Source organism: Amblyraja radiata, chromosome 20 (assembly GCF_010909765.2).
Source record: "Amblyraja radiata isolate CabotCenter1 chromosome 20, sAmbRad1.1.pri, whole genome shotgun sequence".
Taxonomy (NCBI): Eukaryota; Metazoa; Chordata; class Chondrichthyes; order Rajiformes; family Rajidae; genus Amblyraja; species Amblyraja radiata.
This window is the reverse complement of record NC_045975.1, coordinates 22,286,254-22,310,689: the sequence shown is the minus strand read 5'-3', so window position 1 is coordinate 22,310,689 and position 24,436 is coordinate 22,286,254. Positions and strand designations below refer to the sequence as shown.

Here is a 24,436-nt window from a genome sequence, read left to right as displayed (position 1 = left end):
CTGGACTTTATTTTGCACTAAACGTTATTCCCTTCATTCCATATCTGTACACTGCGGGATGGCACGATTGTAATCATGACTAGTCTTTGCACTTACTGGATGCGCAGGCTGAATATCAGACTGGATAGAGACTACATCAAATATTCCTTCTTCTTCAATCCTCCTCATTACATTTCTACAAGGCAATTTAATTGAGTTTGGTTTAGAGATACAGCGTGGAGACTGAGCCTGTGCCGACCATCGATCGCCCGTTCACACACGTTCTGTTATCCCTCTTTCTCATCAAGTCCCTGCACACCAGGGGCAATTTACGAGGGCCAATTGACCGACATATGCATGTGTCATTGGAATGGTGGAATAGAAAACCGGAGCACCCGGTGAAAACCCACACAGTCACGGGGAGAACATACAAACTCCATACAGACAGCACCCATAGTCAGGATCGAACTCGGGTCTCCAGCGCTGTAAGGCAGCAACTTCACCGCTGCACCCCTGTGCCACTTAAACCAACCCCCAGAATTTGCACCAAATGTTCCTGCTGTTATTAGTCTATATTTTTTTGCTCAATCGCGTTTCCCTATTTGTAAAAAGCAACACCATGTTGATAAACTTCATGTACCTCGGCACTGAGATAGTTATCTGACGATAGGAAAATAATGATCAGAGACTCTGTTATTTCCTCCCTGCACAGCCGAGAAAACAATTTATTCCAACACAGTGATTTATCTATTAGTAAAGAACTCCAAGTTCCTTAATATTTCCTCTTTATTTGAGGCAAGGAGAATTTATTTTAGATATTTTAATATTTGTAATTCTTCACCTCAGAAGGCAGAGGTTGTTCTGATTGAGTTCAAGACAGATACAAAGAACGGCAGATGCTGGTTTACAAAAACAAGACACAAACTGCTGGAGTATCGCAGCGCGGCAGGCAGCATCTCTGGAGAACATGGATAGGTTGCGTTTCAGGTCGAGACCCTTCTTCAGATTCAAGCAGAGTTCAGTGATTCTCAAAAAATCAGGAGTGTACTCGCAGTCACGGGGAGAACATGCAGACTCCACACACAGACAGCACCCAAGGTCAGGATTGAACCCGGGTCTCTGGCGCTGGGAGGCAGCAGCTCTACCAGCTGCGCCACTGTGCCACCCTTGTGTTGACGATTCTAGCATATCATCTTTCCTCACTACACCATGTGCTTCCTCACGCAACATTGCCTCTTCTCCTTTTATTTTCCCTCTCTATGTCATCTGAAAACTAGTTAACTTGGAATGTTGAATTACCCGCATGTATCAGTAATGCATGCCTTATTTCAAGTGTGTAGGAAAGATACTGAAGATGGACACACAAAGCTGGAGTAACTCAGCGGGACAGGCAGCATATCTGGAATAGGTGACGTTTCGGGTCAAGACATCTGAAGAAGGTTCTAGACCCGAAACGTCACCCATTCCTCCTCTCCAGAGGTGCTGCCTGTCCTGCTGAGTTACTCCACCTTTTTGTGTCTTATCTTTGCCTTATTTCATGGACCACCCTCACCCTGGTCACTCCCTCTTCCATAGAATAGAATAGAATAGTTTCTTTATTGTCATTGTAACATGAACCATGTACAACAAAATTAAAAATGTCAGCCAGTCAGTGCACCATTCAAACATTTATAAAAGCTAACGATACATACAAGGTAAAATATTAAAAAAAGATAAACAACTAAAATAAATATCATGAAAATAGCACGCATAAACACCCAACCCTACATCCTTCTGTCGATTTCACAGTGTACCACAGTCCCTTAGTATGTATCGCCCCTGCGTTCCTTGGCGGCTACATTTAGTGCCTTTATAGCAGTGGGGTAAAATCTGTTTTTAAGTCTGTTTGTCCTTGTCCTTGTAGATCTGTACCGTCTGCCTGACGGCAACAGTTCAAACAGGGAGTGTCCGGGGTGGGAAATGTCCTTTATAATACTCTGGGATTTTTTGATGCAGCGGGAACTGTGTAAGTCCTCCAAGGTAAGGAGAGGTGTAGAAATGTGAAAACACGCACTTCCAGATTCAGTGACTGTTTCTTCCCAGCTTTCTTATCAGGCAACTGAACGTTCCTCTCACAAACTATGGAGCGGTCCTGAGCTACTATCTACCTCATTGATGCTGGGAGTGACCGGGGTGAGACTGGTCCTTAAAATAAGGCAGACGATTAGAATCGTTCACAGGAAACTGGTGTTCACAGGAAAGTATGACATGGTACAACTATTACTGTTTTGAAGAGAGAGTTAGATTTAGCTCTGAAAGGGCTTTCTCACTGTGCGACCTGAAGCAAGACTTAACAAGATTTAACATCGTGGGAACCTTCTGCGATAGCAGTACGGCATTCGTGGACCACCGAGGACCTCCGTGGCGCTAACGGCAGGTAGTCGTGTGACTTGGTAAGGTCGGGAGAAAATTCAAGCATTTTTGAATTTCTCCAAGAGCGCCTTGAGCACTTTTTGGTGAGCGTTGCAACATTGTTTGAACGCAGTGGCCCGTGCGATATCCGTAATAACTCTTGCGGGTACCGTGGGAACTCCTGCGAACGGTGAGTAACTGAGCAGTTTGATTGTCAGTGCTTGTTTTACCTCATTGTTAAATACATATATTTTTTACTATCAGATTGATGTCTGCAATTCTTCATTAACACATCACTACAAGATGAATGTCTCTAATGTTATAATCCCTCTCATGCTGAAACACAAAATAGTTGAAGGGAGGTGAAATAATCACATTTTCATTCTTTTTCATTTTTGAGTGTTCAGGTACCTCACTTGCTGAGCTATTTTTTACTCCAGCAGTTTGTGTCTCTTTTTGTCTAAAGCAGTTTCTAAGACTGGAGGAACTCCGCGGGCCAGGCAGCATCTACGTAGGGAAATGGACGCGACCCTTTCTTCAGGCTGCCTTATCTCTCCCCCCCCCTCCCCCCTACTCCCACCCACACACACAAATGCTGGAGAAACTCAGCGGATGCAGCAGCATCTATGGAACGAAGAAAATAGGCAACGTTTCGGCCCGAAACGTTGCCTATTTCCTTCGTTCCATAGATGCTGCTGCTCCCGCTGAGTTTCTCCAGCATTATTGTGCACCTTCGATTTTCCAGCATCTGCAGTTCCTTCTTAAACACAAATGCACCGAATTCCTCCAGCACTTCGTGTTTTGCTCAGTATTCCAGCATCCGCTGTCTCCCGCGTCTCCAATAATACAAAGCTACTGTCAAAAGGGTGAAGAATAGGGGCAGAGATAGATACATACCTGATTAGTGCGGCTGTCAGGAGATTATGGGGAGAAGGCAAGAGAATGTGGTTGAGAGGGAGTGCCCATCTGTTACTATTAATTGGACAGTTCGGTCTGTGAAACGCAACACGCCAGCCCCGACATCCAGTCCGGTGGTCAGTCCTTTGTAGATAGACACCAGTTGCTTGGAGCAACTCAGCGGGGCAGGCAGCATCTCTGGAGAGAAGGAAGGGGTGGCGTTTCGGGTCGAGAGCCTTCTTCAGACTGAAAGTTTCACCTCTCAGTAGATAATAAAATAAGACAATCATCACGGTCAATGTGAGACACAGTCTTTATTCCTATTTGACAAAATAAAAAGACGACTTCTTGCACATATTGAGAGAAGGTGCATCACACCAAACAACATTTGTCTAAAAAAAAACCAGATTATTCTTCAGCTCATTAAAGAGCTCGGGTGAAAAAACCCAATATAGTGTGTGAAAAAAAAGTAACATCATTTGTGCCACGTGATTAACAAAACTACAGTCCACGATGTTCATTCAAGATTAACGGGAAAGGTCGGGAGACGGATAAATCACTCGCACAAATAACAGAAATGCCGAGTACCGTGGGAACTCTTTATCGTGTGAACTCTTTATCGTGCGGAACTCGTGCTGGACCACGACCACTTCACTCGAGTGACATCTTGCTTCAGGTCGCACCGTGAGAACTGGCCATGAGGGTTAAAGCACAAGGGATATGGGGAGAAAGCAGGAACATGGTACTGATTTTGGATGATCAGCCATGATCATATTGAATGGCGGTGCTGGCTCGAAGGGCCGAATGGCCTACTCCTGCACCTATTTTCTATGTTACTATGTTTCTATTGAAGACCCTTGGACAATCTTTAATCAGACCTTATAAGACTTTATCTTATACTAATCATTATTCCCTTTATCTTCTATCTGTACACTGTGATTGTAATCATGTATAGTCTTTCCGCTGACTGGTTAGCCCCCCCCCCCCCCCCCCACACCCAAGGCATACCAGCTTCAAAGTCATCTTGTTGAGTCTCATTGTCTGTATTCATTCTCACCTAACAAACAGCTAACAATGGTCTGGTTCCTTAATCATCATTACTTTTCTACACATCTTTCATTCATTTGTTTTATATCCCTCTAAATCAATGTCCATATCTCTCGTTTCCCTTTTCCCTGACTCGCAATCTGAAGAAGGGTCTCGTCCAGAAATGTCACCTATACCTTTTCTCCGGAGAGCGCGGACACGGTGGGCCGAAGGGCTTGTTTCCACGCTGTATCGCTAAACTAAACTATACTACAGTCCCCCCCCCCATCCCCCCCCCCCCGTCGTTTTCCTAGGACAGCATTTAACATTTTCAGCTTCTCAAACTAATGCGATTAGCAATTTGATGCTGTGAAATACCATTTAAAGCCAACAAACCAAACAAAGCAAACACTCACTTGGCTCTTCCATGAGACCATGCTTCCCTCTCCGTAATGGTGCTACATAGATGCAAGTTGTTGCCGGTCACTAAACATTTTATTGTTCAAGAAGGAACTGCAGATGCTGGAAAATCGAAGGTGCACAAAAAAGCTGGAGAAACTCAGCGGGTGCAGCAGCGTCTATGGAGCGAAGGAAATAGGCAACGTTTCGGCCCGAAACGTTGCCTATTTCCTTCGCTCCATAGATGCTGCTGCACCCGCTGAGTTTCTCCAGCTTTTTTGTGTACCACTAAACATTTTAACTCCTCTTCCCATTTCCATACTGACCATTCTGTCCTGGCCTCCTCCACTGTCGAGAGTGTGGCCACACACAAACTGGAGGAACAGCACCTCATATTTCGCTTGGGCAACTTACAACCCAGCGGTATCAACGTTGATCTCTCCAAGGTAGACACAAAAAGCTGGAGTAACTCAGCGGGACAGACAGCATCTCTGGAGAGAAGGGATGGGTGACGTTTCGGGTTGAGACCTTTCTCTAACTTCAAGTAGCTCCTGCTTTACTTTCCCTCTCCTCTCTCCCTCCCTCTCTCTCCCACCCTAGTTGCTCTACTAGTTCCACTGTTCGCATCCTTGTATATGTGTTGTTAACACACCTTCCCCAGCCATCCATGGACCATTATGGACTTCACCCTTCCTGAGGTCATCTGTTCCCAGCCCTGTTTATAGTTCTGGTCGTTTCTATCTTTCAGTCCGAAGAAGGGTTTTGACCTGAAACATCACCTATTCCTTTTCTCTAGAGAAGCTGCCTAGTCCGCTGTTACTCCAGCATCTTATATCTATTGTTGAAGTCTTATTGGTTTGCTGTTAAACAATGCTAAATATATCAGTGTTCACAAAGGCTTAACACTGACTCAGCAATAGCTTAGAGTCCTGGTGCTAACTCCCCTTCCCATTCCCATACTGACCTTCTGGTCCTGGGCCTCCTCCATTAGCAGAGGCCACAAGTGAACTGGAGGAACAGCACCTCATATTCTGCTTGGATAGATTTTAGGCTTTAGAGACACAGCGCGGAAACAGGTCCTTAGAGTCCACGCTGTGCAACGATCACCCCGTAGGCTAGCACTATCCTACACACTGGGGACAATTTACAATTTACAATTTATATTACAAAAATAAATTAACCTGCAAACATACACGTCCTTGGAGTGTGGGCGGAAACCGGAGCACCCGGGGGAAGCCCGCACGGTCCCAAGGAGAACGTACAAACTCTGTAAGGACAGCACCCATAATCATGATCAAACCCAGGTCTCTAGCAGTGTAAAGCTGTGCAACTGTGCAACTGTGTAACTGTGCCACTGTGCTGCCCCTTACATCACAATGGTAAGAACATTGAATTCTCCAATTTTAGTTAACACCGCACCCACTTTTCTTACCCCCTCTCTTCCCTGTGCTCCATTCGGATGCACACTCATTTCTCTTCCCTTTCCCTTTCCACCTGTAACCGTTACCCTGGCTTTATATTTCACTCCTCCCCTTACCTGTTCCAACACCCTTTTGTCTCCTTTTCACCTTTACCCTTTGTCACTTGCTCCATCTATCTGCTAATCTCCCCCCCCCCCCCCCCCCCCCCCCCCCCCCCCACCTCCCCATCATAAAGTGACACAAGGAACTGCAGATCTTGGTGTACAAAAAAAATACATAAAGTGCTGGTGTAACTCAACGGCTCTGGCAGTATCTCTGAGAACATGGATAGGTGACGATTCAGGATGGGACTTCTTCAGACTAATTTCGCAGTAGAGCAGTAAACAGGGACAGAGCTGCAGATGCTGGAATCTCAAGGAAAATACAAAGTGCTGAAGTAACTGAGTGGGTCAGGCAGCAGGGTGCTGAGTAAAACCTAGTCTAGGCAGGTAAACTGGTATAGTCATACAACGAGCATAACCACCAAATTGAAACGGCCAGCTTTCCTGTGTGTGACGGATTGATGAGGATATGTCAATTTAGTTGACTGCTCCTCACAGTCACACCAGTTGCATTGAAGCAACCATCATTTCCTGGAAAGATGTTTTATTCAGTTCGAGGTCATGCATCATTGCTGTAGATGCCAGGCTTAAGCTCCTTCCCTCCGACTTATCTCTGTCTTGCCTATAGAATCATAGAGACATGGAAACAGGCCCTTTGACCCACGCCGACTAACAGGACCCATCTACACCAGTCCCAGGGTGCCTCTTTATGGCGATATCTTCAAATTGAACAGTTAGCCTGTCGGAGTAGCACCTTGTGAAACGTCTTGGATTCGTTTATCAACAAATGTATCAACAAATCAATAAATGGAAGTCTCAATCATTGGCAAGGCGATGGCTATTAACAAAGCAATCAGCGAGAGAAAGCAGGAGAGATACAGGGAATCGGAGAAATGAGGAGAGAGAGTGTATGAGAGGGGGGAGGAGAGACCCTGAGAAATGGGGAGACAGAGATGGAGAGAGAGATAGAGGTAGAAAGGCAGAGAGGGCAGAAAGGGACACAGAGAGAGACAGAGAGAGACATAGAGAGAGAAAAACAGAGAAAGAAAGAGAGAGACATGGGAGAAAAAAAGAGAAAAAGAGAGAGAAAAGGAGAAAAACAGAAACACTGAGAGAGATAAACAGGATTGTAGCCAACGTGATCTAAAAATTGGGAAAAGGCAAACACTTGAGTATGTGCCTTTTCAGATTTCCTTCTACATCAAGTATTGCCTGCGATTCTTGTTCCGATGGTTCATGCAATATCATCATGTACTTTCATGTAAATGATATCAAGTCTCATAAATGAATGTAAAAGCTTCCATTCATAGTCAAGATCAAACGTTCTGAAAGTGTGTGAAGCAGAGGTGACAGTGATCCAGCCAAATCTCTGTCTATGTTCCACGGTTTAAAAGCAGAACTAAATCTAACTTGGATTCAGGAAAGGAATCCCCCGTTTAGGAAGCAACTTTGATTCAGTGTATTGTTAACCAGTTGGACAACTGGGAAAAGTAAAAACTCTGGCACTTCGAATCAATCCCTTTCAAAAATATATAATAATTTGAAGCGACTTTTAATTTCATTGAAGAACATAAGCAATCTGTGTGGACCAGAAGTACTAGCATCCGTTAAAATACTGCGAATCGCTGCAATATAATGTAAGCACATCTACATTAGAAAGTCACAGTAAACTGCAGTATATTGCAAATTACTGAACAGATCAAACATATTTGCTGTATCTATTTAATATCTCTCAAATACTCCATTCACAATCCCAGCGAGGGCAGACTGCTCTAAATCTTTCAGGAATATTTCCACTTACCGTAAAAGGTTTTTCAAACCTTCTTTGCTGGATCCTCGTCTAAAAACTGCGCTGCTCATGTTCTTCAGTGTAATTCATACAAGCACAACACAAAGGAAAAAAGGTCTTCTGCCTGTTTCTTGGCTTGGTATAGATGCGTCTCCTTCTAACCTCAAGCCTTGTGGCTCGAAAGTTCAGTGAATGGCTTCTTTAAAAAAAACACAATTGCAGGTCTACCTCTGGTTGGGTTAGGTTTCTGTTTGGTTTTAATCCCTTCAGCTCCCTCTCTGCGCAGTCCCGCAGTCAGACAGGCTGAGCAACGCTACACTCCGTCCTGCACAATGTGTTTCTCATTCCACACTGTTCACACACATTGCATCGCTTCCCTCCCTCCCGTCAACCAAATCCACACACTCCACAGCCCATGTGACCTTCCTCATGGAAAGGGAGGCAGAAAAAAAACTCCCAGCCAATACCACATTCCTCCTAATATTGGAGACAATGAAAAATGGCTTTAATTTCACACTGTAAGGTCCAGGTTCAGGAGCAGCTTCTTCCCTACAACCATCAGGCTACGGGGCAGTTTCATTTGCATTACTATTGTTTGTTTATATATATGTGTGTGTGTGTATATGTGTATATATGTGTGTGTGTGTGTGTATATGTGTATATATATATATGTGTGTGTGTATGTATATATATATATATCCCATATGTGTGTGTGTGTGTGCGTTTGTATATGTGTATATATGTGTGTGTGTGTATATGTGTATATATATGTGTGTGTGTGTGTGTATATGTGTATATATATATGTGTGTGTGTGTGTGTATATATATATATATATCCCATATGTGTGTGTGTGTGTGTGTGTGTATATGTGTATATATATATATGTGTGTGTGTGTGTATGTATATATATATATATCCCATATGTGTGTGTGTGTGTGTGTGTTTGTATATGTGTATATATGTGTGTGTGTGTGTGTGTGTGTGTGTATATGTGTATATATATGTGTGTGTGTGTGTGTATATGTGTATATATATGTGTGTGTGTGTGTGTGTGTATATATATATATATATCCCATGTGTGTGTGTGTGTGTGTGTGTGTGTGTGTGTGTGTGTGTGTGTGTGTGTGTGTGTGTGTGTGTGTGTGTATGTGTGTATATATATATATATAATATATATACACACACACACACATACAGTATACACACACACACATATATATATGTCAAATGCAGGCAGGTGGGACGTGTAGATGGGACACGTTGGCCGGTATGGGCCTGTTTTCACACTCTAAGACTCTGACTCTATGACTATGACTCTAACTGAAAACTCTCTCATTACTAATTTTTTCCCAGTTCTTATTAAATCCACACAGCAAGGAAACACGCCCTTCGGCTGAACTTGCCCATACTGACCACAATCCCCCATCTACGCTGGTCCTACCTGCCCACATTTGGTCCATATCCCTCTAAATCCTTTCCTATCCATGTACCCGTCCAAATGTATTTTAAATGTTGTGATAGTACCTGCCTCAACTACCTCCTCCGGCAGCTTGTTCCATATTCATACCACCCTCTGAGGGAAAGAGCCACACCTCGGATTCCCAGTAAATCTTTTCCCTCTCACCTTAAATCTATGCCCTCTGATTTTTGATTACCATTCTCTTGGATCAATTTGAGTAATTTACTTGAATGTAGCACCTTGCCCTGAAATTTATTGCAGGATGAATGGCGATGAACGCTGCTTGCTGCAAACAGCCTAATTCAGTGTTTCCAAACCAGAAGAGTAAAAGACTGTGGATTCACTCTATCGATTGGTTTTATGCACCTCTATAAGATCACCCTTCAGCCTCCTGCACTCCAAGGAATAAAGTCCCATCCTGCCCAACCTTTCTCGACAGCTCAGGTCCACGAGTCCTGGCAACGTCCTCGTTTTGAATTAATTAACCTGAAATATTAATTCTGCATTTACTCTGCAAATGCGGCCTAACCTTGGATAGAGTGGATATGGAGAGGATGTTTCCACCAGTGGGAGAGTCTAGGGCCAGATGTCATAGCCTCAGAATTAACAGATATTCCTTTAGGAAGGCGGTGAGGAGGAATTTCTTTCGTCAGAGGGTGGGGAATCTGTGGAATTCTTTGCCACAGAAGGCTGCGGAGGCCAAGTCAATCGATATTTTTAAGGCAGAGATTTGACAGATTTTCGATTAGTTCGGGTGTCAGGGGTTATGGGGAGAAGACAGGAGAATGGGTTTAGGAAGGAGAGATAGATCAGCCATGATTGAATGGCAGGGTAGACTTGATGGGCCGAATGGCCTCATTCAGCTCCTATCACTTGTGACCGTATGAACCTGCCGAGCATTTCCAGCATTTTGATAGTTTTTATTGCAGCTTTCCTGCATCTGCATCATTAGCTTCTCATCCCCTCTCCAAGTTTGGTTCGTTCCGTTAAGACTTAAGGTGTAATTACCTTGCCGACACGCAGCTTTTGTATAAGGAAAATAAGGAAAGACAAGAGGACTGATGTCAATCACTCTTGTTCCTAACTAAAGAGGCACAAAATGTAGGAATTCCTGCCGAGATTAAAGTATTTTAAAAAGCCTTGTGATTTTTGTTGTTTTGTTCAATAATATATTTTTCTTCTCCAGCCCGATGATGTTGACAGCTCAGATCTCTGGGGAGAGGCCCTTATGATGATTCAGTTCAGCTCAGAAAATTACATCGTTTTTTTTCTTTCTTTGGAAAATAATTCACAAATATTTCTCTGCTGAAAATCGTGCGTGAGTCGTAACTTTTTAGAGCAGTCTAATAATTGTAATTGTAATTAATTTATTAGCCAAGTATGTGAACATACAAAGAAATAGCGTTGGATACGTTTGTCAAGGTGCCTGAGGAGAGGGAGACCAAATCCAGGATGGAGGCACCATCGGTGGCTAGATGTCCAGCTCAGGAAGGTCGTGACCTGGGTCATTGACCCAGTGGCACAGCTGGTAGAGCCGCTGCCTCAGAACGCCAGAGACCTGGGTTCTTCCATACAGCCATCTGCCTATTAAACACTACAACATCCAAATAGGCTCCGAAGTACATTGACGCACCACTATTGTTTGTTTATTTGTTTGTGTATATATATATATACATACATACACATACACACACACACACACACACACAAGATAGACACAAAAAGCTGGAGTAACTCGGTGAGTAAAGCAGCATCTCTGGAGAGAAGGAATGGGTGACGTTTCGGGTCAAGACCCTTCTTCAGACTGATACAAAGGCTTCTTATATATATATATATATATATATACACAAAGGGTGGCATGCTGGCACAGCGGTAGAGTTGCTGCCTCACAGCGCCAGCGACCCGGTTTCAGTCCTGATCTCGGGTACTCTCTGTGTTTGGAGTTTGCACGTTCTCCCTGGGATCGCATGAGCTTCCTCTGAATGCTCTGGTCTCCTCCCACATCCCAAAGATGTGCGGGTATGTAGATTGATTGGTCCTCTGTAAATTGTCCCCTGGTGTGCAGGGAGTGGATAAGAAAGTGGGATAACATAGAACTAGTGTGAACGGGTGATCGATGGTCGGCCTTTGATTTGGTGGGTTGAAGAGCCTGTTTCCATGCTATATCTTCTCCACCTTGTTTGCCTAGGACTAATACAACATGTGGTTACAAGGGCCAAACGAGGGCAATGATTTAATGGGGTATGAGTCAATGCGGGCAAACGGGCATCTAGGTTGGCATGGAAGAGTTGGGCCGAAGTGCCTGTTTGTGTGATGTATAACTCTATAACTGTACCTATGACTGTATCTCATCATAGAGAATCATAACATCCATCTCTCAGCAGGAATAGCTGTCATTTTAAGCTAGAAACAACCTATCCAGTGCTGTTAGACTGCTTTATGGCTCATGCACAATTTTCAGAGGAGAAATATTCATGGTTTATTTGTGGGCGGCACAATGGTGCAGCGATGGAGTTGCTGCCTTACAACACAAGAGACCTGGGTCCGATCCTGACTGTTGGTGCTGTCTGCATAGAGTTTGCTCATTCTCTCTGTGACCACGTGAGTTTTCTCCGGGTGCTCCGGATTCCTCCCACATTCCGAAGACGTGCGGTTTTGTAGATTAAGTGGCTCTCTGTAAATTGTCCCTAGAGCGTTGGACAGAACTAGTGTATGGGGTGATTGATGGTCGGCGTAGATTCGGTGAGCTAAAGGGCTTGTTACCATACTGTCTCTCTAAACTAAACCAAACTATTTTCCAAAGAAAGAAAAACTGGATGTAGTTTTCCTCACCCCATCAGAAGGGATTGATTTCATCAAACGGACTTTTCTGAATGGAGGGGGTTATGTTTGTGAGACAGGGGGTGCACTACAGGATCAATAATTACCTAATTACCCACAACGGTGCCTTGAGTCTTCACAGAGTCAGTAAGAATGTGAGTCTTATCAGACCACAGGATCTATTGGGTCAGTCACGGCACAATCCAGTCGTATTTTTCTTTACTGCACTCTCCAGATTTCTTTTGTTTAGTTTTGTTTAGTTTAGATTAGTTTAGAGATACTGGATGGAAACTGGCCCTTCAGCCCCACTGAGTCCATGCTGACCAGCGATACACTCACACTATCCTGCACACTATGGACAATTTACAGTTTTTACCAAAGCCAATTAACCTACAAACCTGCACATGTTTGGAGAGTGGGCGGAAACCGAAGCACCTGAAGAAAATCCACAGGGGTTAAAGGGGGAACGTAAAAACTCCGCACAGACAGCACCCGAGGTCAGGATCAAACCCGGGTGTCCAGCGCTGTAAAGCAGTAGCTCTACTGCTGCGCTTCTGTGCCGGCCTTTGTTTTGGAATAAAACATTATTTTTAAACTGCAGTTGGGCTGAGTTAAATTGTGCAATAAAATCCCTAACATGTTCCGTTAAATTGTAACATTGATCCCTGAACCACTGTGCAAATATACTGAATCAACAAAAAAATTATATCTTTCCTTCCCAACATTTGTGACATTTGAGGTTTATTTCTTTCTTTCGTGTGTTTCCTGGTTCAGCCTTGTTCAACAGAAAATCATAGCCATGGATTCATACAGCATAGAAACAAGCCCTTCGGCCCTACTCACCCATGCCGACCAAGATGCCCCATCTCAGCTAGTCCCATGCCCTCCAAAGATGCTGCATGACCCGCAGGACTTTATCTTCAGTTGATTCCATCTACACCTCATGCTGCCTCGGCAAGGCCACCAGCATCATCAAGGACCAGTCTCACCCTGATCACTCCCTCTTCTCCCCACTTCCATCAAACAAGAGGTACAGAAGTGTGAAAACGCAAACCTCCGGATTCAGGGACAGTTTCTTCCCAGCTGTTATCAGGTAATGAATCATCCTAACAGTCCTGACCTACCATCTACCTCATTGGAGACCTTTAGGCTATCTCTAATCAGACTTTACTGGACTTTATCTTGCACTAAGCATTTCCTTTATCCTGTGTGTGTGTGTATACTGTGAAGATAGACACAGAATGCTGGTAACTCAGCTGGACAGGCAGCAACTCCGGATAGAAGGAATGGGTGATGTTTCAGGTCGAGACCCTTCTTCCTTCTTCCTTCTGAGTCAGGTGAGCGGGAGACAGAGATAAGGTGTGAAAACGAGACATCTAAGTTCAAAGAAAATGTAGAATAGATCATTGCTAGCTAGGGGACAGTGACAATAAAGCATACAAAGATAACATTTAATCAGGAGGACAGTCAGGCTGGTCAGAGAACTAGGTTGGGGGAAGGATGGAGAGAGGGAATACAGGAGTTACTTGAAGTTAATATTCATACCATTGGGGTGTAAGCTGTCCAAGTGAAATATGAGCTGCTGTTCCTCCAAATTGCAATGGGCCTCACTCTGACAGTGAAGGGAGCCCAGAACAGAAGCATCAGTATGGAAATGGGAAGGGGAGTTAAAGTGTTTAGAAACCGGGTGATCATGTAGATTTAGTCAGATGGAGTGGAGGTGTTCAGTGAAACGATCGCCGAGCTTGCGCTTGGTCTCGCTGATATATAGTATAACCATATAACCATATAACAATTACAGCACGGAAACAGGCCATCTCGGCCCTACAAGTCCGCGCCGAACAATTTTTTTTCCCTTAGTCCCACCTGCCTGCACTCATACCATAACCCTATATAGGAGTATAGGAGTCCACAGGAGTCCACAGTCCATAATATGAACTTAGTACCTTATACTATCTGACTTGCTGAGTTACTCCAGCACTTGTGTCCTTTTTTTTTTAAACCAGCATCTGCAGTTCCTTTTGGACACGCTGCCTTGCGGCAAGTATCAGCGTGCAAGGGACAGGTGAATATGAGCATTCAATGCCATCACAATATTCATCTTGACTCTGTCCTTCCATGCTTTACTTTTGTTTTCAATTTAAGTTGCTTTGAATTTCATGCTTTAATTTTGTGATTTAATAAACTGCAAAAAAAAAGATTTTGAAAACTCGAATAATTTTGACAGAATTAACAATTAATTTGGCTCAATGTCTTTTACAGCTATACACTGAACTTTTTATTTTAGTTCATTATATAGTTTACAGGGTACCATGTTTACATATTCTGTTGTGCTGCTACGTCAGAATGTTATTGTCCTGCCTGGAACATATGAAAATAAAACCATCCTGACCCTTGAATATGGGCTCCAAGTGCAAATATTTGATCAGTTTTCAGCCACGGATGAGAAAGTTTGGGGAAATAAAATACACAGAGTGCTGGAGTAACTCAGCGGGTCAGGCAGCATCTCCGGTGGACATGGATGGGTGACGTATCGGGTTGGGGCCCTTCTTCTGATGAAACGTTACCTATCCATGTTTTCCAAAGATGGTGCCCGACCTGCTAAGTTACACCAGCACTTTTTGTTTTATTTTGGGAACGGTTATTTTCCCAGCTATTGTCAAGCAACTGAACCATCCTCTCACCAACTAGAGAACGGTCCTGACCTCCCATCCACCAGATTGGAGACCCTCGGACTTACAATACAATACAATACAATAATACAATACAATATTTATTGTCATTTGAACCTCAGTGAGGCTCAAACAAAACTCTGTTTCTACAGCCATACAAACAAAAAACAATTCCTGCTAGACACACAACCAATAGACACACAGACACACAAACATCCATCACAGTGAGGAGGAGGTTCACTGTGATGGAAGGCAAAGTATTTTCTCTCCCCTGCTCTCCATTTTTCTCCCGATGTTGAAGCCCTATGTTGAAGCCCCAGGCGGGCGATGGTAAGTCCCACGGCCCTTAAAGCCGCGCCGGGCGATGTACGGCCCCGCTCCAGGCCCAAACGTCACAAAGTTGGAGGCCCCCGGCGGGCGCTGGAATGTCCCGCGGCCATTAAAGCCGCGCCGGGCGATATACGGCCCCGCTCCGTGTCGTTCCAACCCCGCGACACGGGCTGGAGAAGTTGCGTTGCGGGAGCTCCGGAAAGCGGTCTCCCACCCGGACCCGCGAGCTCCCGATATCACAGTCCACAGAAGCTGCGTTGCTGGAGCCTCCGAGCTCCGGAGGCTCCAGCAACTTTCTTTAATCGGACTTTACTGGACTTTATCTTGCACTGAATGTTATTCCCTTTATCATGTATCTGTACAATGTGGACGGCTTGATTTGAATCATGTGTAATCTTTCTTCTGACTGGCTGGCTAGCACGCAACAAAAATCTTTTCACTGAACCTCGGTACACATGACAATAATAAACTAAACTAAATTAACATCTGCAGTTCCTGGTGTCGGAAAAAGTTTGGGAGTCTTTGCCTTAAAAGAATCAAATACACAGGACAAGATGTTAAGAAGTCCCTTGTGCCAATAGGTGGGGAGCATTTCACGACATTCGTTGATTGTTGAGAGTGGTAGACGCTCAACATCTGTGGGGGGGGGGGCGGGGGGGGGGGGTGGGGGAGTGGATACGTATATCTTGGCCTGGGTAACCTTTAGGACAGTTGGGCACAGGACACATCATCAGTAGTGTACCCTTGCATCACTGGGTGTTTCGGCCTTTTAACACTATACACCCTCCACAAGGGCGGCCCGCTGCAGGATGATCAGCCCTCAGCGCGTGTCCCGTGTCAAACCGTCCCAAAGATTCACCCTGAAATACTTGGGGCCCAGCATGGGTCTTTCCGCTTGAGCCAAATCCACCGGCTGCTTCTCTCAGCCGCCTCTGAGAGTGATCTTACTGCCTGTCAACGACTTTCATAAGTTCATAAGTTCATAGGAACAGAATTAGGCCATTTGGTCATCAAGTCTACTCTGCCATTCAATCATAGCTGACCTACTGTATCTTCCCCTCAATCCCATTCTTCTACCTTGGGATGACAGATGGTACAATGGGCTAAGTGTTCGGCTGGCAACCGGAAGGTAGCCGGTTCGAATCCCGCTTGGAGTGCATACTGTCGTTGTGTCCTTGGGCAAGACACTTCACCCACCTTTGCCTGTGTGTGAATGTGTGTGAATGTGTGTGAGTGATTGGTGGTGGTCGGAGGGGCCGTAGGCGCAGAATGGCAGCCACGCTTCCGTCAGTCTGCCCCAGGGCAGCTGTGGCTACAGAAGTAGCTCACCACCACCGAGTGTGACTGAGGAGTGAATGAATAATGCAATGTAAAGCGCCTTGAGTATTAGAAAGGCGCTATATAAATCCCATCCATTATTATTATTATTACCTTCTCCCATAACCCCCGACACCCTTACTAATTAAGAATCTGTCAATTTCTGCCTCAAAAATACGCAATGAGTTGGCCTTTGCAGCCGTCTGTGACAATTAATTCCATAGAATCACCACCCTCTGGCTAAAGAAATACCACCTCATCTCCTTTCTAAAGGTACGTCCTTTTATTCTGAGGCAATGGCCACTGGTCCTAAATACTCCCACTGGTGGACACATCTTCTCCAAATCCACTCTATCCAAGCCTTTCACTATATGGTGAGTTTCAATGAGGTCCACCCTCATCCTTCTAAACAACAGCGAGTATAGACCCAGAGCAGTCAAATGCTCAATATATGTTAACCCAATAATTCCTGGGATTAATCTGGTGACTTTCTGACATCTTGGACATATAAAAGTAACCACAATGTAATTCCTCCCTATTTCTTTTTATTTGGACATTGAAGAATTTTTATTTAGAAAATGACTGCTTCATGATCCTTTTGGATTCACTCTCATCGTAAACTTACGGTTAGGTAAGAGCTGAATGCTCTTTTTCAAAATCTCCCTTGAGATGATCCTGGCCTCTCGGTAGGAACAAAATATGTCTAAAAATTTCCTAACTCACCTGGGACCCTCTCTTGAACAGGAACTGAATTGATCTAAGATCCCCCAATGAATGGAGACTTTTACCGGATCAACTCCCTCTAAACCTCTGTGGCATCGTCTTCAGTCTGCACATTTCACTGGAAGTATGCCAAGACTGAAACTTTCTAATGAGACAAAAATGCTTCTTTAATAGACCCTAACTCACCCCCAAAATCTCTGAACTGAGTCCGTGCCTTTATATGTCCGTGCAATGAATCTACCTGCAAACTCTCCTAATAGATTGCAATTGTCTCCTTAACAGCGATAAGGAATGCGTGGAATTTTAAATTTGATACTGTCCTCCTGGCTTGTAGCCAAAGAAAGATTCACAAGTACAATGAAGCCCATTCATAAGAAGATTTTTTAAAAGTGCATTCATTCAAAGGTCCTGTCGCCCACCATTTACTTTGTTCATTTACCTGGTTAAAAGCACAGTGGGAAAATACCAACTGCTTTCACTTTAAGAACACAGTGGTACAGCTGGTAGAATTACTGCCTCACAGCGCCAGAGACCCGGGTTAGATCCTGACCTTGGCTGCTGTCTGTGTGCAGAGTTTGCACGTTCTCCCTGTGACCGGATGGGTTTCCTCCGGGTGCTCCGGTTTCCTCCCGCACCCCAAAGACGTGCAGGTTTGTAGGTTAATTGGCCTCTGGTGTGCGGGAGTGGATGAGAAAGTGGAATAACATAGAACTAATGTGAATGGGTGATCGATGGTCAGTGTGGACTCAGTTGGCTGAAGGGCCTGTTTCCAAGCTGTAACTTTCAATCAATCGAAACAAACATATGATGAAATGTTTAAACTCTTTACATAAAGTTCCTTGAACATCAAATACAAACTGTTGTAAAATAAATGTCCAAATCTATTCTATTCAATATTCTGTATGCACCAATGTTTGATTTTCTCACACTTGGTCACTTGACGTCTGAAATATGTGGTGAAAATGAATGTGTGCGTGTGTGTGTGTGTGTGTGTGTGTGTGTGTGTGTGTGTGTGTGTGTGTGTGTGTGTGTGTGTGTGTGTGTGTGTGTGTGTGTGTGTGTGTGTGTGTGTGTGTGCGTATGTGTGTGTGTGTGTGTGTGTGTGAGAATGTGTGAATTTGCGTGCGTGTGTTTGTGTATGTGTGTGGGCATGTGTGTGTGTGTGTGTGTGTGTGTGTATTGGGCGTGTGTATGTGTGTGTGTGAGGGCATGTGCGTGCATGTGTGTGTACATGTGTGTGTGCGCGCTTGTGCATGTGAGTGTGTATATGCATGTGTGTGTGTGTGTGTGCGTATGTTGTGTGTGTGCATGTATGTGTGTGTGCGCGCATGTGAGTGGTATGCATGAGTGTGAGCGTGGGTGTCAGAATGTGTATGTGCATGTACGTGTGTGCGTGTACGTGTGTGCGTGTATGCGTGTGTGTGCTTTTATTTCTCTTGAACACTAAGTACCAGTTATTTGTCTCAACTGAAATAAGTGACCCATGTCAAATTATCGGATGTAGCTCGTAAAATGTCTTGGTGGACTACAGACTGTAAGTGCAGTTTATGGGACACTTTGATTCCCACGAGTGAGAAGCCCCACCCCCACAGTACAATTGTAGAAAATGTTGCTTTAGATGTAAAATTAATGATTAGTAGTTATAGTTTTGATATACATGTTTAACAGGAGAAACAAGGAACTGCAGATGCTGGTTTACAAAAAGAGACACAGTGCTGGAGTAACACATCAGTCTGAAGAAGGGTCTTGACCCGAAAGCCTGGCGAGTGATAGGTTGATACAGGTGAGGGATTTGTTTTATAGGCAGATGGTTTGTGAGTGAGTTATTTTAACCTGTTTAAAGGTCTGTTTTGAAGGGCTTTGATGGAGAACATGGTTGGGCAGATTTTCAAATTGAGACCATTCTTCAGAAAGTATATTTCCATATTTTGGCATAATAAAAATTGTAACACCCATTTATTTTTCTTCCAATCCCTTCAGGTCTTTTTTGTTCCTGACATTTATATAATTCAGTTTAGTTTAGTTTAAATTATTTTAGACTGAAGATAGACTCAAAATGCTGGAGTAAGTCGGCGGGACAGGCAGCATCTCTGGAGAGAAGGAATGGGTGATGTTTCGGGTTGAGACTCTTCTCAGTTTAGTTTAGATATACAGTGTGGAAACAGGCCATTCTGCCCGCCGAGTCTGTGCCGACCAGCGATTACACGTTCACATCCTAGTTCTATCCTACACGCTTCTGACAATTTACAGATGCCAATTTACCTACAAACCCGCACGTCTTTGGGATGTGGGTGAGAATCGGAGCACCCGGAGAAAACCCACACCGTCATAGGGAGAATGTTCAAACTCTGTACAGACAGCACCCGTAGAACCTGGGACTCTGATGCTGTGAGGTAGAAATATGCAGCAATAGCAAACTGGATAGCTAGAACAATTTAGTTATTCCAATGTGTTGTAAGGTTTAATTAAGCATTCATTTGTCCTGGGAAAAAAATACTGAATAGAATCTGAGACTAAACATCTTACGGTAAATTTTACAAGCAACCTTCTGGCTCAATGAAATATAGGAAGTCCATTTATTCTAAATGGCAGTTTAAAATAATCTCAGCACTTGAGAAAGGAGGTTTTATTTTCAAGTACCACTCAGAGATTTAAGTACATACTCATTTCGGAATAATATCAAAGAGTGTTATCTTAAGGCTGATGGGCATAAATGTAGTGCTAGCTTTTGAAGGGGAATTGCTGGAAACAGTATAACTTCGAGGCTATGGGAGGTGGAGAATAAAAAAATTGTGTTTGGCTGCCTTTCCAAAACATAACTGACGAAAGGTCTCGACCCAAAACGTCACCTATCCATATTCGTCATAGATGCTGCCTGACCCGCTGAGCTACTCCAGCGTTTTGCGTCTTTTTTCTTTGTAAACCAGCATCTGCAGTTCTTTGTTCCTATTGTTTATAAGCTTTCCAGGAAATCCAAGTGACCACTTGCACACTCTTCTTCACATGTCTGCCAATTTTATAGAGGCATACAGCATAGAATCCACAATGACTATCAATGCCCATTTACACTAATCCTACACTAATCTGATCCACCTTTTTCCTCTCAGTATCAGCATCTATTCCCCCCAGATTCAACCACTCCTACACACTAGGGGGGAATTTACAGAGGCCAAGTAGCCTACAAACCTGCACGTCTTTGGGATGTGGGAGGAAACCCACGGAGCACCTGGAGGAAACCCACGCGGTCACAGGGAGAACGTGCAATCTCCACACGCTGATAGCACCCGAGGTCAGGAAGGAAGTGGACCACTGGCGGCGTGAGGCAGCAGCTCTACCAGCTGCGCACAGTGCCCGCCCCTGACTTCACACAACATCAGACCCAATTACTGAGAGACAAACTCCTTACTGTGGTCATTCATTAAATGCTTCTGGTGGGATGGGTCTACATTCTGATGTTATTTATACATCAGTTCTCGGATGACGAAATGTGCATGGAATCCCTGTGTATGAGTGGGGTTTGGAGAGTTATACTGAAGAATCAAATACACAAACAAAATACTCTTTAGATGTCACACCTTTAATGAAGTCAGCTATAGAGTTCATCTGTGGCAACTACCTCCTAGAGTCATGGAGTCATGGAGTCATACAGCGTGGAAGCAGGCCCTTTGTCCCAACTTGCCCATACTGACCAACATGCCCCATCTACACTAGTCCCACCTGCCTGCATTTGGCCCATATCCCTCTAATCCCGCCCAATCCATGTACCAGTCTAATTGTTTCTTAAACGTTGGCATAGTTGTCTCAATCACCTCCTCCGGCAGCTTGTTCCATACACCCACCACCCTTTGTGTAAAAATGTTACACCCTCAGGATCCCATAAAATCTTTCCCCTCTCACCTTAAACCTATATCATCTCGTTTATGATTCCCCTGCCCTGGGGAAAAGACTCTGTGCATTAACCTTATCTATTCCCCTCCTGAACTTATACACCTCTGTAAGATCACCCATCATCCTCCTGCGCTCCAAGAAATAAAGTCCTATCCTGCCCAACCTCAAGCCCTCAAGCCCTGGCAACATTCTTGTAAATTTTCTCCACGCCCTTTCCTGCTTAATGACATCCTTCTTATATCTGGGTGACTAAAACTGAACACAATACTCCAAGTGTGGCCTCACCAACGTCATGCACCAGGTCAGGCAGTGTGTAAAATGGTCATTTGACCAAATTCCAGCCCCCCGCTGACAAACAAGACCTGAACCAAGGTCAACTAACCTACAAAAACACGCATGTCTTTGGGATGTGGGAGGAAACCGGAGCACCTGGAAGAAACCAACGCTGTCACAAGGACAACGTGCAAACTCCACACACACAGACAGGACCCGGGATCACGATAGAACCCAGATCTCTGGCGCCGAGAAACAGCGGCTCTACCCGCTGCGCCATTGCCATGCCCTCCCTGGTCACTAGTCGTAATGTTTTATTTACCCACCAGTTCAGATATGAAAGAATGCTTAAACATGATCAAATTCGGTATTTGGGAACATGACCATGAATGAACGATCCTTCAATAACATCCAGGCTTTTTGTTTGAAATGAGCATTACTTTGAGATCAAGTTACATTTTAGAGGAAAAATGTTTCCTGTACTTAACCATTTCCATTCAGTGTAATGTTCACTAGGATGTGCAGAACAAATGTAAGGATTTAAAGTAAAAACACATTGCAGAAATAGGATGTTGCTTGACCAAAACCATACAGAGATTGGTCCAACCATAGTTCGAAAAACAGTTCCTTAATGTTTCAGTTTTACTTCAATTTAGGGATACAGCATGGAAACAGGCCCCGTTGATCCGCTGAGTCCTTGACGACCATTGCTGGAAATAAAGTCTAAAAATTCAAGACATTTAAATTTGAGTTTGAAAGATACAGCTTGGAACTAGGCCCCTCGGCCCACCGAGTCCACTGATCAACTGTTCACACACTAGTTCTATGTTATCCCGTTAACCCATCCACTCCCTATGCACTAGGGGTGGTTTGCAGAGGGCCAATTAATCTACAAACTCACACGTCTTTGGGATGTGGGAGGAAACTGAAGCACCCGGAGGAAACCCACGCGATCATAGGGAGAACGTGCAAACTCCACACTCACAGACAGCACCAGAGGTCAGGATCGAACCTGGTTCTCTGGCTCTGTGAGACAGTGGCTCTACCAGCTGCGCCCTTGTTATTAGGAGAATTGCTTAGCTGTATTTATCCTCAAAAAGGCACAGCGTGGTGCCATGACATTCTTGCCCGAATGCTGCCTGGACTATTTGGTTCATGTTCCTTGAACTTTACCCTGTGCCTGTTCTCGGGTGGGCTCATTGCTGCTAAACCCTGATAATGTAAACAAAGCGGCTGCCACGAACGCAAGGGAAAAAACTCATGCAGAGAGCAGAAACACAGTCAGACCTTGTTACCTGAGCCCCGCACATGATGGCTATACGATTAGCAGTCGCCTCCAGGGCCAGGATTAATGAGCTAAAGGCTGCCCCTTGACTGCTAACAGGGGACCCGAGGACAAACTAATCAAATATCACCTCAGCCGCTTGTGTGGGCTTCTCTGATGGATGATTAGGCCTTTCCAGGGGGCTCATCCATCTTCCCAATGGTGCCTGTCTGAAGAGCGAATACCCGACCATGCATGACTAAATGGGCACAATATTGATGTGTTCTTCAATGCTTTGGACTGAGTTATTTTTAATACGGTATTCAAGAGTAATTGAGAGCCAAAAGAGCCAGGAGTGTTTAATTGTCATGTGTATCGACAACGGAACGATAAACTTTGTACTAGCAGCAACATAAGAGGCCTATAAATGCAATACTCATAGATAAGATTATAAACAAAGAAAAATCAATCAATTAGAAACCCCACTACCAGCGCGGAAAGCCCAAATTGTTCGAGAATGAGGCCTTGTTAATCATCATAGGCAGCAATGGATTTAGTTTAAAGATGCAGCGCTGAAACAGGCCCTTCTGCCCACTGAGTCCACATTGACCAGCGATCACCCCCTACACTAGCACTATCCTACACACTACGGACAATTTTCAATTTTTACCAAAGCCAATTAACTACAAACCTGCACGTCTTTGGAGCGTGGGAGGAAACCGGAGCTCGAGAGAGAAAACCCACATGGTCACAGGAAGAACGTGCAAACTCCGTACAGACAGCACCCATAGTCAGGATCGAACCCAGGTCTTCGCCGCTGTAAGGCAGCAACTCTACCCGCTGCACCACTGCTGCTGTTTCGGTGAGGACAGGTAGAATAGTAGCGTTTAAGAGGCTTTAAACAACTCATGGAGCTCATATTATTTTTGACTGGGAGGGTGACACACCTTGATGTGCCCTCTGGACTGTTTCTGACACAGAATAATGGAACAGCTTGGCATCTCAGTAAAACAACTCCAATAAAACAAGCCCACTCATGGTTTAGTGGCATCGTGTTGTAAGGCAGACTGACCAGTATAGTTCTGTGTACTAGATTGGTATACGTTCGTAGGGCATAGGAGCAGAATTAGGCCATTTGGCCCATCAAGTCAACTCTGCAATTGAATCATGGCTGATCTATCTTTGCCTCTTAACCTCATTCCCCTGCCTTCTCCTCGTAACCCTTGACACCCATACTAATCAAGAATATGTCAATCTCTGCCTTCAAATTACCCATTGACTTGGTCTCCATAGGTGGCAATGAATTCCACAGATTTGCCACCCTCTGACTAAAAAATTCCTCCTCAACCTTTTTTGAAAGGTACCTCCATTTATTCTGAGGCTGTGCCCTCTGGTCAGAGACTCTCCCACTAGTGGAAGCATCCTCTCTGCATCCACTCTATTTTGGTCGGCATGGGTGAGTTGGGCCGAAGGGCCTTTTTCTGTGCTGTATGACTCGGTTACTATTTGGTACTGTGAGATAATCTTAGGGTTGGCAGTGAAATTGTGTCGATAATTGGTTCTGTAAGGCAAAAATCAATCAAAGGGTCACTTCCAGAATAAGTGGATGTGGGTTAAGATCAGGCTTTTATGTCCTCACATTGGAAAAGACTGTCAATATTTACATTATACTTAAAACAAGTCATG

At 44.4% G+C, this 24,436-nt stretch overlaps 1 protein-coding gene across 4 annotated transcripts in view; it reads right to left on the bottom strand.

The window, feature by feature from the left end:
• LOC116984701 (non-muscle caldesmon-like) overlaps positions 1–24,436 on the bottom strand; it is a 168,339-nt gene that overhangs the window by 89,356 nt on the left and 54,547 nt on the right. The window contains exon 1 of one of the 4 annotated variants that reach the window (XM_033039015.1): positions 8,016–8,415. The exons of the other annotated variants lie outside the window; for them this stretch is intronic. Within the exon in view, the coding sequence (XP_032894906.1) occupies positions 8,016–8,074 (59 nt within the window). The 5' untranslated portion in view covers positions 8,075–8,415. Of the gene's footprint in view, positions 1–8,015; positions 8,416–24,436 lie in introns of those variants that run through there. 4 annotated transcript variants of the gene reach the window in all.